Source organism: Pistacia vera, unplaced genomic scaffold, assembly GCF_008641045.1.
Source record: "Pistacia vera cultivar Batoury unplaced genomic scaffold, PisVer_v2 Contig840, whole genome shotgun sequence".
NCBI lineage: Eukaryota > Viridiplantae > Streptophyta > Magnoliopsida > Sapindales > Anacardiaceae > Pistacia > Pistacia vera.
In genome coordinates this window covers 949,153-966,093 of record NW_022196713.1, presented here as the reverse complement: position 1 = coordinate 966,093, position 16,941 = coordinate 949,153, and the positions used below count along the sequence as shown (strand labels likewise).

General features: G+C 33.5%; 2 protein-coding genes across 6 annotated transcripts; both read left to right on the top strand.

Moving 5' to 3' along the window:
- The first annotated feature begins 9,304 nt into the window (after positions 1–9,304).
- LOC116118287 (E3 ubiquitin-protein ligase RGLG2) lies at positions 9,305–14,275 on the top strand. Of its 5 annotated transcripts, none has more exons than XM_031404258.1 (12): positions 9,305–9,646; positions 10,764–11,153; positions 11,357–11,441; positions 11,518–11,658; positions 11,756–11,869; positions 11,975–12,072; positions 12,329–12,408; positions 12,486–12,591; positions 12,690–12,817; positions 12,936–13,122; positions 13,920–13,976; positions 14,083–14,275. In XM_031404258.1, the coding sequence occupies exons 2-12, from the start codon at positions 10,869–10,871 to the stop codon at positions 14,161–14,163; spliced, it is 1,362 nt and encodes a 453-aa protein (XP_031260118.1). In that variant the 5' UTR covers positions 9,305–9,646; positions 10,764–10,868; the 3' UTR covers positions 14,164–14,275. The 5 variants fall into 5 exon arrangements, with proteins under 5 accessions (XP_031260118.1, XP_031260122.1, XP_031260121.1 ...); XM_031404262.1 differs by having other exon boundaries at positions 9,305–9,650; XM_031404261.1 differs by lacking the exon at positions 9,305–9,646 and adding an exon at positions 10,281–10,421.
- A 913-nt stretch (positions 14,276–15,188) lies between these two features.
- On the top strand, positions 15,189–15,599 carry LOC116118333. Its single transcript, XM_031404319.1, has one exon. It carries the CDS (start codon positions 15,189–15,191, stop codon positions 15,597–15,599), a length of 411 nt encoding a protein of 136 aa, XP_031260179.1.
- The last annotated feature ends 1,342 nt before the right edge of the window (positions 15,600–16,941 follow it).

The following is a 16,941-nucleotide window of genomic DNA, read 5'->3' as shown; positions in this document are numbered from 1 at the left end:
GTTCTCAATAATTCAAGACACGTTTCAAGACAGCTCATCAACTTTTCAATTATGTTATGTATTGTAATTATGAAGACGGATTCAAATGTATTTTAAATCCGATGTCTTGTAGTATAAGTAAGTATCACTTCCTTTGTAAGAGGCAGAGTGTAGAACTAAGAATCAAGAATTGAGAATTAAATTTGTGAGAGAGCAAAAATTTTATAGTGTCCTTTGTAAACATTATCAAAGCATTAAACGTTTCTTCATCAAATCAATACTTGTAAGTTTTCTCATCATTTCTTTTCTTTTCACATTCATTACACTATTTGATTTCTTTTCATATTGACTTAATATTACAATATCTTTTACTTTTCATTTTTTCCAATACTTGACTTGACTATCATATCATTCATTTACTTGATTTATATTATATCCCTCAAGATTTTTAATGATCCTGTTTTATATGGTATCAGAGCCGGCAAGAGTCCATAGAAGTAAGGGATTAGGAATTAAAAATAGCACAAATTAACATCCATTACCGTAGTACTATAGCAAACACTGTTCATTACTGCTCACTTTATTGTTCACACATCGTAGCAGTTTACTGTTCATACGTAGCACTGTTCATTCCTTGATTGAATTAACGGTTTGATAAATCTAGATGATTTTAATCTAGAAGAACTCTAGAATTGATTCTAGGTTGCGCTTGGTCAGCTTGGAGGGTACGCTTGGTCAGCTTGTAACCGTTGGTCAGCTGTGTTAGGTGATCTTAGAGGTGGTCCCGTACCTTGGTGGTCCCGTGATCTAGGAGAGAAACTGGAACTTTTAGGTTAGAATTGTTTTAGAGATGTCTAATTTCTTAAGGAGATTAGGAAGTAGCAGTTGTCGAGATGTAGTAGTAACAGTAACGCTATTAGAATTAAAAATCAACAACAACATACAAACAATAATCAAGAATCAATGAAATCTATTAACACTCAAGAAATTAATATGGCAAAAGTCGATCAACACTTACATAACTAGAACATACCACCAGTTAAAAAGGACACAATATATCAAATAGGTAGTTTTGAATTTATGTCAGATTACTCTATTAAAACAACAGAAGACGCAATAATGATAACCTAAGAAAGGGTTAAAGAAATTCAACTTCTTTCTGAAGAAGCAATACATAAACATAGACAAAACAACTATAAATTTTTACACATCGGATCAGTGCAAGTAGTAGTAAAACCATTATTTAGATTAGGACAAAACATTCTAATATTAGTAAAGTTAAGAGATGCAAGAAATTTAAACTTCAATAATTCTTTATTAGCAGTATTAAATTATAATTTAGAAAGTGGTTCAGTTTATTTTGATTGTTATCCAAACCCTACAAAAGGATTATATGATCCAACAATATTGTCTGCATTAACTATTAACTTAAAAGCTTCTAATCTTACTTATCAAGATAAAGCCCAACCAGTAGCATTAATATATAGGATTTATTACAAAGTTATGAATACCACAATTAGTCCAAGAGCCATTAGGATGTCCCCACCAGGATACACAGTTATTATGGAAGCCAATAAAACAAAACATAAAACTTTTACACCAAAAAGATTAGCTTGTGATGAAATTATTAAACAAACAAATTGGAAATTAGAAAAATTATGCCCTTAAAAACCTTTACATGGTCAAAATGAATTTGAGATACAACAAATAATACAAGAACCAAATGGTACAATAAGATTAAAATTTAGAGAAACTCCCATAGAACAAAATCAACCTATAATTACCAATAAAAATCATCATAACCCTAGGATTGAAGAAATTACTACACCTAGGCCTTCATCAGCAAGTTCAACAAGTAATTTAGTAGGAGTAAATTATTCCCCTCCTGTCCCAAAACCTGCATATGAAAATACATCAAGTCCTCCTAGTTCACCAAGACAATTAGAAGTATTAGGAAATTATAGTCAAATTAACACAATAACTAAACACTTTGAAATTAACAAAGAATTATTAAAACAAGAATTCCTACAAAACTATAATAAAGAAAAAAGAAAAATTTTCTTTACAACATTTAAACCAGAAGAACAAAATACCCTTAGATCTGAATGGTACAATACACAAGAAAAATTGAAACAAAATATTTATTTATTTAATTGGTTAGAAAATAGAAATATTATCAAAACTTAACTGAAAAGAAAACTATTTTTGTCACCACTAATATAACAAAAATTTGGCAAACATCAACAAAGAAAACTATTACATCTGTACATCCACCTTTAGAAGAAATTAAAATAGAACATCAACAAGCAGAAATAATAGCATCACCCTTTAAAAAAATTAATAAAATAGATGATAATAAAAAACAATCAACCTTAAGAGATATTAAAAATATTCAACATCAAAACAATTACTCTAATAAAATTCTCCACACTATTAGTCAACAAATGAATAGGATAGAAGATAATACTACACACATCATCACAAAATTTTCAAAAGCCCCCGGGAAGGAGATAGTAGAAATAGAAAATTCAACATCAAATTCAACAGGAAATTCAACATCTAATTCAACACCCCTTTACTCGTAAAAATATGTAAAACCAATTTTTGAACCCTTTGATATTCCAAAAGAAGAAATTGTTAAATTTAATAATCACAACACTATTTTAGAAACTATTAGTAAAAAATTTAGTGAATTATCATCCTCTAAATCAAACATTAATGTTCTTACAGAATTCGACCCGATAGAAGAATTAAATCAAAATTTTCAAAACTTATTTATTAATAAAATGAGAAATAATATGAAATATCCTAAAACTCGAAACCATTACCCAAGACCTTCCTTACGGGATATGCAATTTGAAGATGTAACACAAATGGCAAGATCTTCCAATAATGGAACTGGAATAGATGAATGGAATATAGATGGATTAGCTGAACACCAACTATTAAATGTTTTACAAGAAATGACTATGTCAGCATTAGCTTATAAATCTCATGACAACACTGATCATCAAATAGAAAAAAATATCAATCTCAGGATTTACGGGAATGTTAAAAAATTGGTGGGATAATGATTTACCAGAATTACATAAATATCACATATTACACGCAACAGGAAAGTCAAAATAGAGGGTACTAGTCAAATAGAGTATCAACAAGAAGAAGGTTTCTTCTTTTGTATACATACATGTGTTTCTTGCATTGCTGTTTTGAACATGTGATAAACTATTTGATTTTGGAATATTGCAAAATAGTCGTCTTCATCCTGATCACTTGGTCACCTGGTATTGTCCGAATCTACTTTTTGAGATGTGGAAGATCCAATGGCCATAATAATTTTGTCCATTTCTTCAGTAGTTTGGCATTGAGCCAACTCAGCCAGAAGCTTTGATTTTTGTGTTAGAAATGTTGATTGTTGTTGAGGTTGACATAGATGAGGGTGTTGAGATATCCATATTTGCACTGTTGGTGGGCTAACATTTTGGATGGAAAAGCTAGGCCACCATTTAATAAAGAATTTTCTTCGTAATTCTCTGAATTTTGGAGGAGGAGGTGTAGTGATAAAAAATTGCCAACTCATTATCCAAGCAATTAAGAAATTGCTGGAAAATGCTAGCAAAGGTTGTTCACTGTTATTGAATTTTTTTGCAAACAATTGATATCCTTCCTAAACCGAAAGTGAGAGAATTTTTTCATTTAAACCGAAAAAATTGAACCATTGTTGAAACCATTTTGGAAAATTTTTTGGACAAGTTTTATCAAATATAAAAAACCAAGAGTATGTTGTATGTGATAAACAGAAAGCATAAAACCAGGCTTTTTGATAATCTTTATATGAAAATTCTTGGGGAATAAAGGTTTGAGAAAATGGGCGACATTATAAATAATCCCTTACACTTCCAATTTTTTTCATGCCAACTCTCAATCTCTCATTCTCTAAATCTCTCTACTCCAATCCAATTCTTATTCATATTTTCTTCAATTCAATTTATATTTATATGTATAATTTATTCATATTTTTTATTTATATTTTTTATTATTCAATTTTTTATATTTTTCAATAATCTCTTATTCATATTATTATTTAATTTTTTGCATTTTAATTATTTATTATTTTATCATAAATTCATAATGGAAGGGCCAAATGAGTTCTACGCTCCATCAACCGAAGAAATGGAAGGGTTCGATCCATTTTCACCCTTTCTAGAAGCAGCAACTACAATTCAACAACAACAACCGGGGCGGGGTGCAGCCAAACACAAGCGAGCTGCGACTCCATGGCCTAACACCCCTGACTGTCAAAAAGGGTCGTGTCCAATGTATGGCGATACTTCACCAAATCAAAACGGACAAAGGCAAATGAGGAAAGGGAAGAATCGTGTGGGGTATGTAATTTCAATGGAACCATTATCGATGTTGAGAATGGACTTCGACGATGCGACGACATTTGGAGAAGAAGCACCCCTTAATAATGCATCTATCCGGTTCATCTTCAATCGGACCAAGTAGGCTCAACTTAATTTTAATCCACAATCCTCAACTTTGTCAACATGGCAATACAATGCACTCCAAGCACGAGAGGAAATAGCAAAATACATAGTTGCTACGGACTCTTCCCTTCTTTATCTGAAAATCCTCTTTTTATTCACTTGATTAAAACTGTATTTTATCCAGCATATACCCCTGTTAATAGAAGTACAAGTAGAAGAGACATACTAAAACTTTATAACCAAATAAATATTCAACTTAAAAATGAATTTCAAAATTTTAGGAATATATCTATTGCACTTACTTCAGATATATGGGCTTATAGATCAAAAACATATTTTTTAACTGTCACAATACATTACTTAGCTCATGGTTGGGTTTACAACAAAAATTGATAGGTTTTAGACCATTATATACTGCACATAATACTGACACTATTTATTTTACAATACTTGAAGTTTTGCAAGAATATGTATTAACTGATAGAGTTGTAGCGCTAACGCTAGATAATATAGATGCTAACACCGCGATTATCTCTTTATTTGAAAAGAGATTGGATTCGCTTGGTAAAGGCAATTTTTTTTCACTAGAGATGTGCTTGCAACATCATCAATTTGATTGTTAAAGCAAACTTCAAAGCTATAAATTCGAAGATTGAATGGGTGCGCACGACTATCGGATTCATCGTCTACAGTAGCAACAAAAGATGGCAGGAGTACGTCAAATATTGTAAGCAAGAGGATCCACTGATTCGACCTTTGAAGTTATGTACGGACATGCCTATCCGTTGGAACTTCACCTACTTGATGTTGGAAAAAGCTTTGCCAAACGCAACACAAATTACAGATTTCGTCAACCAGAATAATCCGTAAGAAGTTGTTAGCTATGATGATTAGATGGTTTGCGAACTTTTTTATGAATCCACCAATACATTAAGTGGTATTTATTATCCTACTACTAATTTAGCGTTATATATTTTACTTCAAATTTTTAAAACTTTTGCTAAATATAGATATAATGACATCTTAATGGAAATTGTTTCAAAGATTGTAAAAAAAAAATGAGAAATATTGGTTAGATATTCAATTCTTATATGGATTAGGGCTTGTTGTAGATCCTAGATTTAAATTACTCGTAGCTAATTGTATAGTTACTGAGATAGGCTAGCATTTAGGACATGATTATACATATTATTTGATTAACTTTAAGCAAAAATTGGAAAACTTTTTTTCTTTATATCAGAGACGTCCAGTAGAGACGACCAACAGTACCCTGATGAAGACAGCTATCAAGAATATCAAGAATCGAGCATGTGGACGTATATGGAACATGGCGGCTAAAGTAGCAGCTCCAGTGCGTACATACATGGACCAAATGAACTGAATTGCTACCTACAAATGGACATTTCCTACATGACGAAGAAGGAAAAATGTGAGATGGATGTGCTTCAATGGTGGAAACAACATCAAAGTCGATTCTCCATTGTAGCTAAAATGGCACATGACATTTTATCTATGTCGGTTTCTACAATTGCATCCAAGTCAGCATTCTCAACGAGTGGCCGGATTGTTGAAGACAGAAGATGCTCTTTAACCAATGAGATGATTGAAGTGATAACATGTTTACGGAATTGGACTCATGCAGAGAGAAGACTACAACAACACCCTAAAGATCCTGAACTACTTGAACTCTTCAAGAACACAGATTTGAACGATGTAAACATTGTTGACGATGAATAATTTAATAAAAATAAATTTATTTAAATTTTCATTTGTGAAGTGTGAGTGTATGATTGTGTGAATATTACATTTATGTTAAAATTAATTAATTAAATTATCTTTTTAAAGTTTTAATTTAAATCCTCATATTTATAAATTATTATTAATTATAATTAAGCATTAATTAATTTATTATTTTTAAAATTAATTAAAAATTTATTAATCGCTCGGGGTGGAAATAAATTTTCCAAGCCCCTAAAAATTACATAAACCCCTTCAACATAATTTTTTTGAATAATGCTAGCCTTACTCATCCTTCTTACTTCCTTCTCTTACTCACTCATATTAATCTCCTTTCTTACTCTCTTCTCTCTCTTCTTACACCCACCTACCACATGAGTGAGTAAGAGAAATGAGTAAGAAGGGGGAGTAAGGCTAGCATTACTCAATTTTTTGGCCTCAAAATATAAAAAAAAATTGGGGGGTCAAAGTAATTTTCAGGCCCATAGGACTGGTCCTAACGGCCCAGGACTAGTCCTAGGGATCGGTCCAATTCTTGAAATTTTTCGTGGGCCTGGGACCCGTCCTTGCCCAAGTCTACTTTGGGGTGTAAAACGCTTGGCCTGTGACAACAGGCAGCCATGTAAGTCCTAAACTTTGCTTTTTCTTTGACCGTGACATATTCATGACTTTATGCTACTTCCCCTGTCTGGGTTTACATGGTTGTTGGTAGCATGCGGCTCTCGATTGACAGCCCCATGTTTATCCACAAGATGGATTGAATGTTCATGGTTAAATGGAATTTGAAATAAACCTTGGTGGCTTTGTGCTATATTGTTGTTTCCAGTCTTAAGTAATTATATAAATATTTTAGCGTTGTTTATTATATAAGATATAATAAGCATTTTACTTCCCACGGGGATATGCTTTTTGCAAATATAAGCCTTAAATTGGTAAAAAATATGCTACCCAAGGTTAAAGGGAACGGCGGCGATTTGTTATCTACAAATTCTCATCTCTATCTATTATATTGTGATTGTGACCTGAATCCAGAGGATTTACGCAAAAAGCATGTGTTTCAATGGTTCAATTAGGCTTCAACAAAAAGACTTGGGCGGTGCCTGGTCATGTTAGGAACTGGCCCGGTTCTTGTAAATAAGGAGTCGGGGCTTATCCGGGTCTGGCTCTGGCTTTGTAAATTCAAGACAAGGCCATGCCGTGCGTGTTTCTATAAAAAAAAAATGATAGTTTTCGAAAAATTTACACTAAATTTGTATATCAAATAACGTGGTAAAATCTTGACCGTTGGTTAATATTAACTGATAATAAATCAACGATCAAGATGTTGCCACGTCATTCGATACATAAAATCGGTGTACACCCATAAATAATTGCACCCCATAAATAACTGTAGCATTACTCTTTTATAAATTCAAATTAATAAAAATAATAATAATTCTACAAAAATCTCTATCTTCAACCCCGATCTTAAATCTCAAGTCTCTTAACACCACAAAACAAATCCGCGATAATTTTAAATTTTCAAAACTTAAATTGAAACCTGAATTTTTAATTGAAAATCCATTATAATTAAGATTTAAGATTATATAATTTATAGATAAGGATCTCCTGACAATTATAACGTAGCTATTTTCATTTTTCACGTGTAGAGAAGAAATCTTGAACCTTCCCTTATGTTGTAACGTGTAAACTTCATTCCATTAAATTTATATTATCATAAGTTTTTATATATTTATATGATAACATATTATATTTATACCAATTTGATATCAAAATATATTTTATTTAGACACGAAATCTAGAATTGACCGATTAAGCAGGTTCCACAACTTTTCATTGACACCAAAATTAAATTTTAGTCTCCCCATGTGCAAATTATATTTTAAGAATTATGGTGATGAAAATATAACCGTGTGCCGCATAAACTGTGTGCGGCATGTGAGGATGATTCACATCTTACCAATTTTAAACCAGATTTTTGTGGGTGATTTACTTAGATTAAGCTTTCTGGTATTACAAAATTAAGTCGGTTATTGTTACATAAAATTATACTCCATCCGTTTCATTTTAATAGACGTTTTATGAAAGTATTTTTTTACCAAAATAAAAGTCGTTTGACTACTCCATCCTCTCTCTCTCTCTTCCTCGATCAATTCCACTGTCCTTTGTATTCCACTTTTTCTCAGCCCTTATCTCCTCTCTCTCTTTCTTTTTCAAATGCAGGTGAAAATCAGCGGGAGAATCAAAATTTTTTCATTGTAATTTCAGTGAAAAAGTCAGTATGAGGAGAGAAAAATTTGTTTTCTAAAAAATTGTACAAGGTCTTAAAACATCACTTAAAATGAAACAGAAAGCAAAATTAAATTTAGGCTTAATAACAAAAGTAAACAATTTGTTCATCAAAATAATAGTTAATGATACTTTATCCTTACGTATTTTTAAAATATTATTTTATTACTTAAATTATATTATATATTATTATTTATTTTCGTATATTTTATTTGATAAAAAAAAAAAAAAGAGGAAAATAATAGTAATGGAGATAGGCTAGCTAGCAATTGATATTTGGCACGAGGGAATGAAGCAACTTTTTGACTTTATAAACATAATAGTGATAAATGATGGCAGATCATTACCATTATTATCTAAAAAGCAGCACCAAAAATAATTGTGGAGTTTGAATTTCGTGTAATTTAAGCATCTTATTCCTATACTTGTACTGTAGTTTATTGAATCGAATATTCTCCTATTAATTTCACATTAAACAAAAAATAATAATAATAATTCAGAATATTTACTTTTGTGTAATAAGAAACACGTTATTCTATCGTAAAATATTACAATATATTGCATTGATTCCAATCAATCTTAGACTATGATGTAAAAGTTGTCTTATTTATTTCCAAAAATACTTCACGACGAATTCCAAACGTGAAATTAATTTAAATATGTACTAAATAAATTATTTAATTTAAAATAAATAAAAAATGAAATAAGGGTAGAGTTGTCACTTTCGCAGCCAAACAAAACCGCTGCTTTGCATCTCGAGTATATCTAAAGATAATGCCAATTGCCACATCATAAATCTCACTATAATTGAAATCTGTTTATCCTCTTCATGTGTATCCCGGGCCGGCATCCACTACGGAAAAAAGCACTTCTAAAATGATAGCACCACCTCCATGTGCTACCCTCTCTCTCTGAACAAACAAATCATTCCTGCATATTCTTCGTAAATTTTTAAAAGACCAGAAATTTAAAGCCAATTAAAAGTTTATTTACTTTTTATTATTATTATTTTAACCATTATTTTTCAAGGAGGAAAGTACCAGAAAAAGCTGAAGGAATCTCCACTCACTACAGTCCATTACTTGAGAAGGATAGCCAGAGGCAATGCTACAAACTGACACTCGCCTCTTCATCGACTTCTTTGCGTAAAGGTAGGTACTTTCCAGACTCCTTTTTCTCTCTTTCGTAACTTGCATTTTAACTTGAACGGAGTTAGGGTTTTCCTATTAACAGATCTTGAACAATGTCGCTAATTGTCCATGTATTTTCGCGGATTGGTTATTTCTGTGTGTTTTAAAGTGTGTGAATGGATAAATGATTGAATAGGGTGTGAGGTGCGTTTGGTTGTAGTTTTTTTTGTTTTTTTACGTTACCGGGGGTGTGTGGCCAGCTTACGTGCACCTCAATTAGTCTCTCGACCCAAACAAGGCTTCCGAAACAGGGCAAGCCCTGCAGTCTGTGACCAACAATATCAACAACCGTTGTGATTCGAACCTGAGACCACAGGAAAGCAACCCCTTTGCCTCAAGCCTTTACCACTCGGCGAACCCATTGTTGGTTCGTTTGGTTGTAGTTATTGTTTCTTGTTGACTACGGTGACAAAGATGGAGTCTTGTGATGAATTAAGTGTGATTGTAATATAAGAAGTGGTTTCAAAGTAAATAATGCTGATGCTTAGATTAGAAGCTTTGTTGTTAAGGCGTTACAAGCGGTTACGTGGATAAGTCATGCATCTAAAGTCGCCTTCTTTATCTAGTCTTTTGTTTGATTCCGTAATGATGTGAAATGATGTGACGAATTTTCTTGGAAAATTTTTTATTCTCTTGTTATATTTTCTCTAGGCTTGTCGTTTAAGCTATATTGTGTTTGCTCTTTACAGCTTAATCTTGTTCAGTTCGGTTTTCTTGATTCGGTGTGTTGAATTGTGTGAGTGTGAAAGTAGGTATTTTTAAGAAATAGGAATTGGAAGAATATAGAATTTTCTTGGAAATTGCATTCCTTTGCATTGCCAAACACCCTTTTATTTCTTATAAAGGGGTGGTTCTTTGAGACGCTTGTGGTGTTGATTTGGATTGGTTGGTTTGGCACCTATGGTGGGTTTAATTGTAAAAGAGAGAAGTGGATTGTTTTAAAAGTTAGTGAGAGAGAGAATTGAGAATTATTTTAGTAATTTTGTTGCTTAATTTAGTATGCTTTGTTGCATTTTTTGATAACAGAATTTCAGATTCAGTTTTTTATGTTTGAGGTCTAGTGGTGTTTGCTTTATAGGTATTGGTTCAGATTGGAGTAAATATTTGTGTGCTGTGCTGTGCTGTGAAGGAGAGTAGTGGATTTTGTTAGAAATTGGTGAACTTCTGTAGATAATACTAGTTGATGGGAGCCGGAAACTCGAGGTCCAGTTGGAGGCAGAATTCATCGTTTCGGTCGACTTCGTCTTCATGGAATTCTCAGCCACAGTATGGTCAAGAAAGTCAGATTTGGGGTTCTCAACCCGGGTATTCCCAGCCACAGTACGGTCAAGAAAGTCAGATTTATCCACCCCAGCAAACATATCCGTCAGAACAGTATAATCCCTCTTCTGAACAATACAGTGGTAACACAAGGAAGCTTGATAGGAGGTATTCAAGAATTGCTGATGATTACAAGTCCTTAGATCAGGTAATGTTGCATACAAGAGGCACTTGAGTAGATGAACTAGGCTTTTTTACTATTATTTATTATTTTCATGTAGTTCTGAATTCCTTATTTCTTTGTATGATAATTGAATGGCTTTTACAAGTCCTAAAATGATGCATCTTCCATTATATCAACTCTTAACATTCTGTAAACTGCTTATAAAAATTGATTAACCTTTTGTGTAGGTGACTGAGGCTCTTGCTCGTGCTGGCCTTGAATCATCTAATCTCATTGTTGGCATTGATTTTACAAAGAGCAATGAGTGGACAGGTGAAGTTCTTTCTTCAGTGCTTGAAGTTTGTGTTATGGCCTTAGTTAAGCATGCTGAAACTAGTTTGATAAATAGGTGCACGATCATATAACAGACGAAGCTTGCATCATATTGGAGATGGTTTAAATCCTTATCAACAAGCAATATCCATTATTGGGAAAACCTTAGCTGCATTTGATGAGGATAACTTGATTCCGTGCTATGGATTCGGGGATGGTATGCTTTACTTCACTGTTATTTTTAGTTTATTTTTTGTAACGTTTTATTTGTCTGAAATGTGTGGTTGATAAGCATCACTTTCTTATAATGGTAGCATCAACACACGATCAAGATGTCTTCAGTTTCGTTCCAGATGAGGGATTTTGTAATGGATTTGAGGAGGTGTTAAGTCGGTATAGGGAAATTGTGCCTCATTTACGACTTGCAGGTTTGACCTGTATCCTTCTAGTGCCATGTTTTTTATTTTGGAGTATCTCTTTCAAGTTTAGCTGTTTTGGTCCTAGAGCTTACGCTTTTTGCTTTTTCGTGACAGGACCAACGTCATTTGCCCCTGTAATTGATATGGCCATGACAATTGTTGAGCAGAGTCGTGGCCAGTATCATGTATTATTGATAATTGCTGATGGGCAGGTATTTGCCTCAAATATAAATATAATCTTAGATCTGTAAACAATTAGAGGAATGGATTACTACAATCGTCTGTTACTCAAATTGAAAATGAATCGGAGAAAGAATTGAACTTATTTATTCTGGATGTAAAGCTGATAGAAGCTGATAGAATCCTGTCATTTTTACCATTCTTGCTATGCATTAATAGGTGGCTTATCTTAAGACAGTTGGATCTTTGTTGTAATTTTGGGTTCACCCAACTTGATGGTTGTCTCAGGTAACTAGAAGTGTTGATACTGAGCGTGGCCAATTGAGTCCGCAGGAGCAGAAGACAGTTGAGGCTATAGTACAAGCCAGGTGAATTTTGGCTCCTAATGTTGCTGGTATTAGTTTGTTTGTCTGGCACTGATTATTTTTTTTTTGTTTTATCCTAGCAAGCTTCCTCTGTCAATTGTTCTAGTTGGGGTAGGGGATGGGCCCTGGGACATGATGAAGGAATTTGATGATAACATACCTGCCCGAGCTTTTGATAATTTCCAGGTAGGCATCTGGACATGATTATTTTTCTTTACCCTTGTCATATGGTTGTGTGACTTTTTGTTGGTAATCGCTTTTGTGTGTGTGTTTTCTTTCTATAGTTTGTGAATTTTACGGAAATCATGTCAAAGAATCATGAACAATCTCGAAAGGAAACAGAATTTGCGCTTGCTGCTTTAATGGAGATTCCCTCTCAGTATAAGGCAACAATAGAGCTTAATATACTAGGGTAATGAGTGATTCTTGCAATTGTTATTATTATTTCTGAATTTCTTTGTTTTTATTTTTATTTTTTAATATCTATTGACCTAAATTTTACTGTCACTGTTGTCTTATTACTTGCACAGTCGCCGGACGGGAAATGTTCCAGAGAGAGTTCCCCTTCCTCCACCTGTATATGGTGCAATGTCTGTCAGCAGCTCAAAACCTTCCTACTCTACCTCTACCAGTTTCAAGCCAAATGCTCCTTATGAAAGGGACAGTCAGCCTGTCAGCTCAGCTCCTCCTGCTACAAGTTCTACATATGATAATCAGGTATTGAGGTTTTTTGGACAGAATGATCTAAGTTGTTTTCTTAACTTCTTTAACAAGCTGCCGTTGGACAGTACATTAAATAGGAATTAGATGGTGTTGGGGAAGAGAGCTTTAATGCATCAAGTTCAATATAAATAAAGCATGCTTGGTGCTTTGTTCTTATTGCATAATTGGTCTTTACTTCTAGCAGTTACAAGAAAACAGTCCTTTCCTTGAAAACTAGCTCTTATCATTTTATTTAGATGAGTTACCCCAATCCTAACACGTTCCAGAGTTTAAGGTGTACTGCTTTAATATCTGCATTCGCTTCACGATGGAGGGCCTTGCTCTGGATAATGTCACTGAAAAAAATGGTTCAATAGCCATAAGAGAGAAGCAAAAAGTTGACAACATTGCCAACTAGGCCATTTTCTCCGTGAAATTACAATGATTTTTTGATTGAAGTGTAGTGTATCTTTGTGCTTTGCTCTTACCTAAATTAAATCAATAGCGTCTAGACTAGTTTATCACATTTTTGAGTGAGGTTTTTGATTTAATGTCGGCCAGTTAATATATTGGAGATACTGCCGTAATTCTTTATGATTCCTAGTTGGTCTGCTAGAAAAAAAGCAGATAAGCAATAAATTGACTGATCAATGTTTAACATTGACTTGTATTCAGCTTGTAAGCGTCCATAGTTTGCAACCTGTTGACTTAGAAACTTCTTCCTGCTTTGATAAATAAAATACACATCTTCATGATGGAGTTTTACATTGATTATGAATGTTTGGGCTGACATTTTATGTTATTTTGGACAGCTATGCGTCATTTGCCTTACTAATGTGAAGGATATGGCCTTTGGTTGCGGTCATCAGGTAGATCCCAGCCTGTAGTCCTAATTTTTTTCTGTCATAGTGTGTGAAGGAAATATACTAAGAGAAGAAATACTGACATTTTTATTTTCTGTGTTTCTTTGGTCAGACATGTTGTGAATGTGGAGAGGACCTTGAATTATGTCCCTTATGTCGAAGCCCGATCCAGACCAGAATTAAGCTCTACTAAGCTACATAACTATGTTTATGAAGTATTAATTACTTGCCGAAATTCTTTGTAGTTCATCACCCATGGCGCGCTGAATTCAGCTTCAGATTCCTACCAAAAGAAAAAAAAAGAGGCTTCTTCTGTCTATGTTTGTTAATTACAGGAGATATTGAAACCCTCAGACTCAGCTAATGTACATACTTTTTTTTTTTTTTTTTTTTAATATATATTTTATGTTCATTTACATTTAGTGTTTTGGCTGATGAGTTGTTCCAATTTAGTTACCTTTTTAATGAAGTTTGCTGCAGTAAAAGATATAAAGAGATGAGAAATGGAATTTGATTTATGAAGTAGATTGGTGGTTTGTATAAATAACGTGAGCTATAGGTGAAGAAATTTACTGTGTTTTACCGAACAGTTAGAAATTAGTTCAGGTTGAGGTTGGTGAGTGGTGACATCTATTTATTCTTATAGTTGTAAATTGTAATCCTCTGGTGGTTGTGGGGTTTTAAATTGCCCACATTGTTTTAAATATCCATAAATGAATATTCACGTGGGTGGGTTTTTATTTTCAATGGCTTTTATATTTTTCTAACGAATTTTTAATTCCTACCCTCAAAGAGTCTCTCATTATGCATGCCTTTTATTTGCTTAGAGGTTAAACTAGTTTAATTAAGATTTGTTTTTGTGCTTTAGGATGGTGTACCCCAACCCACTCCAGATAACTACTCATTATACAATTTTCAGCTGTTACCCTCCTAGAATTTTTCTGAACCACGTACAAGTTCTTGAAACTAGCAAAAGAATTAATTTATCCAGTTACGATAATATATGTTTTATAATGTAAGGCATGAAATCCCCACCTCACCAGCTTTGGCATTGAATGCACTTCAACTGCTTCCACAAACCACCCACCTCCTTTTTCCCTTTTATTCACACCGCTTAGATGAGAAAACCAACCACTCATATCTCAGAAGTCACAGCTTCACATTCTCGCAGACTCACTTGGAGAATCATATCCTTCTTTACAAAAAACAGATTTACTTATGTTTCCTTATCAAAGATTGAGACATCATGATGAATATTATGGCCTGGAAGAAGAAGGACATGTTGGTTATGATGAAAGAGCGAGAGTGATCCTTAAACCCAGAAGTTGGTACCGGCCCTTCAATTCTGTGCAGATTCGGAGGAAGAGATTCAGATTGAAGGTTCCGAGGTTGAGGAGGCTGATATTGAGGAAGAAGTTTAGGGTGGTGTCTGCTTTTAGAGGGTCGTGCGCGAAGTTGTTGAAGAGATTGAAGGAAAGTCAGTCCCATTTTGGTGATATTTTTGCTGGGAATTATCTCTTCTTGCAGGTTAATCCTACCTCCATGAAGAGCATTCAAGAATCCTGCCAAGCCAATCAACTTAAGCTTCAAGGGTTGCCTTCAGGCTTCTCTCTTTCCAGGGTCGCTTAAGGAATGGATCGAGTCTCTTCTTCACCACTGCATGTGCGCCTTTTAATTAGTTAATTTTAGTACTAGTACTGTAAAGTGTTTTCATTTTGTTTTTGCATGAAAGAGCTGTTGATAGTAGCCTAATTGGCTTCAAATGATTAAGAAATTGATGAATCATTTCAACTGCCACCCCAAATAACAAAAGAGAGTTTTTTATAATGCTATTCTGTTCATCTTTTGTTCTCTTGGAAGCTGGCAATGGACACAAACACAATATTCAAGAATGAGCATAGCGGAGAGTGAAAATATTAATTTGAGAAAATGATGTTTGGGAAGATGGAAAGTTGGGAGTGAAAATGATTTTACAAAAAACACCTCCTAGTTTGGAAACCATTTGCAAAATTGAAGCTTCTTAATTAGATGCATATGACAAATTATAGAGATTTTTGTATCTTGATTTTACTGTAAATTTCAAAGGCAAGTTAGGAGAGCTCATCTCATCATGTGACTCCATAATTAATGGTCTGAGAGATTTAGATATATCATGTTATATAATTTTGACCACCCAATATAGATACAAGTTTATGCATGGACCTCTTGTTAAGAGAGAATGTGATGCCACAACTAATCCATTAATAACACAACCACAAATAAAATTTACATGCAATTTTATTATATTATATATAATAAGCATTTGGAGGATGGGAGTAAAAGCTCTTGTCTTCTCAATAAATGACACTTGGGTTTTGTAGGATTTCTTTATTCCAAAAACCTCAACTTAAAATAGTGAACCACCCCAATGGCCCTATATGATAAAAGAGAGCTGCTGAGTTCAGCCCCATAAACACTAAAAGAAGTGGTCATTAAGGGTCTGTTTGAAAGATTTTTTTTCACTGGTTTTAAGAGGTTTTTAATTAGACTGGTTTTGAGGTGTTTAAAAATCCCTGGTTGCTAGATTTTTAATAGGCTGATTTTGATTGGTTTAAAAATCCTCTAAAACCAATGTAGTATATTTTTGAGGGGTTTATAAAACACTCCAAATCGGGGTGTTTTGGCTGGTTTAAAACTTTTATCTCAAAAAAACCCCTTTCCACTCCCTTTGCTGGACACAAATCTCTGGCTGCTGTTGATACATTAGAATAAGGAATTTATGCAGTAGTTCTCAGTGACAATTAAACAAACAACTCCAATAGTTTCTTTCTCAAAAAATCCTTTCAATAATAATAATGTATTAACTATTACATCTTCTCAAAACCTGAAAAGAAATAGTTGTCAATTCACCAGCTATTTAAAAACCACCATTTTCAACGCCTCTCAAGCAAACCGTATCCAGTATTTGATCACAATCTGTTTCTCCCATTTA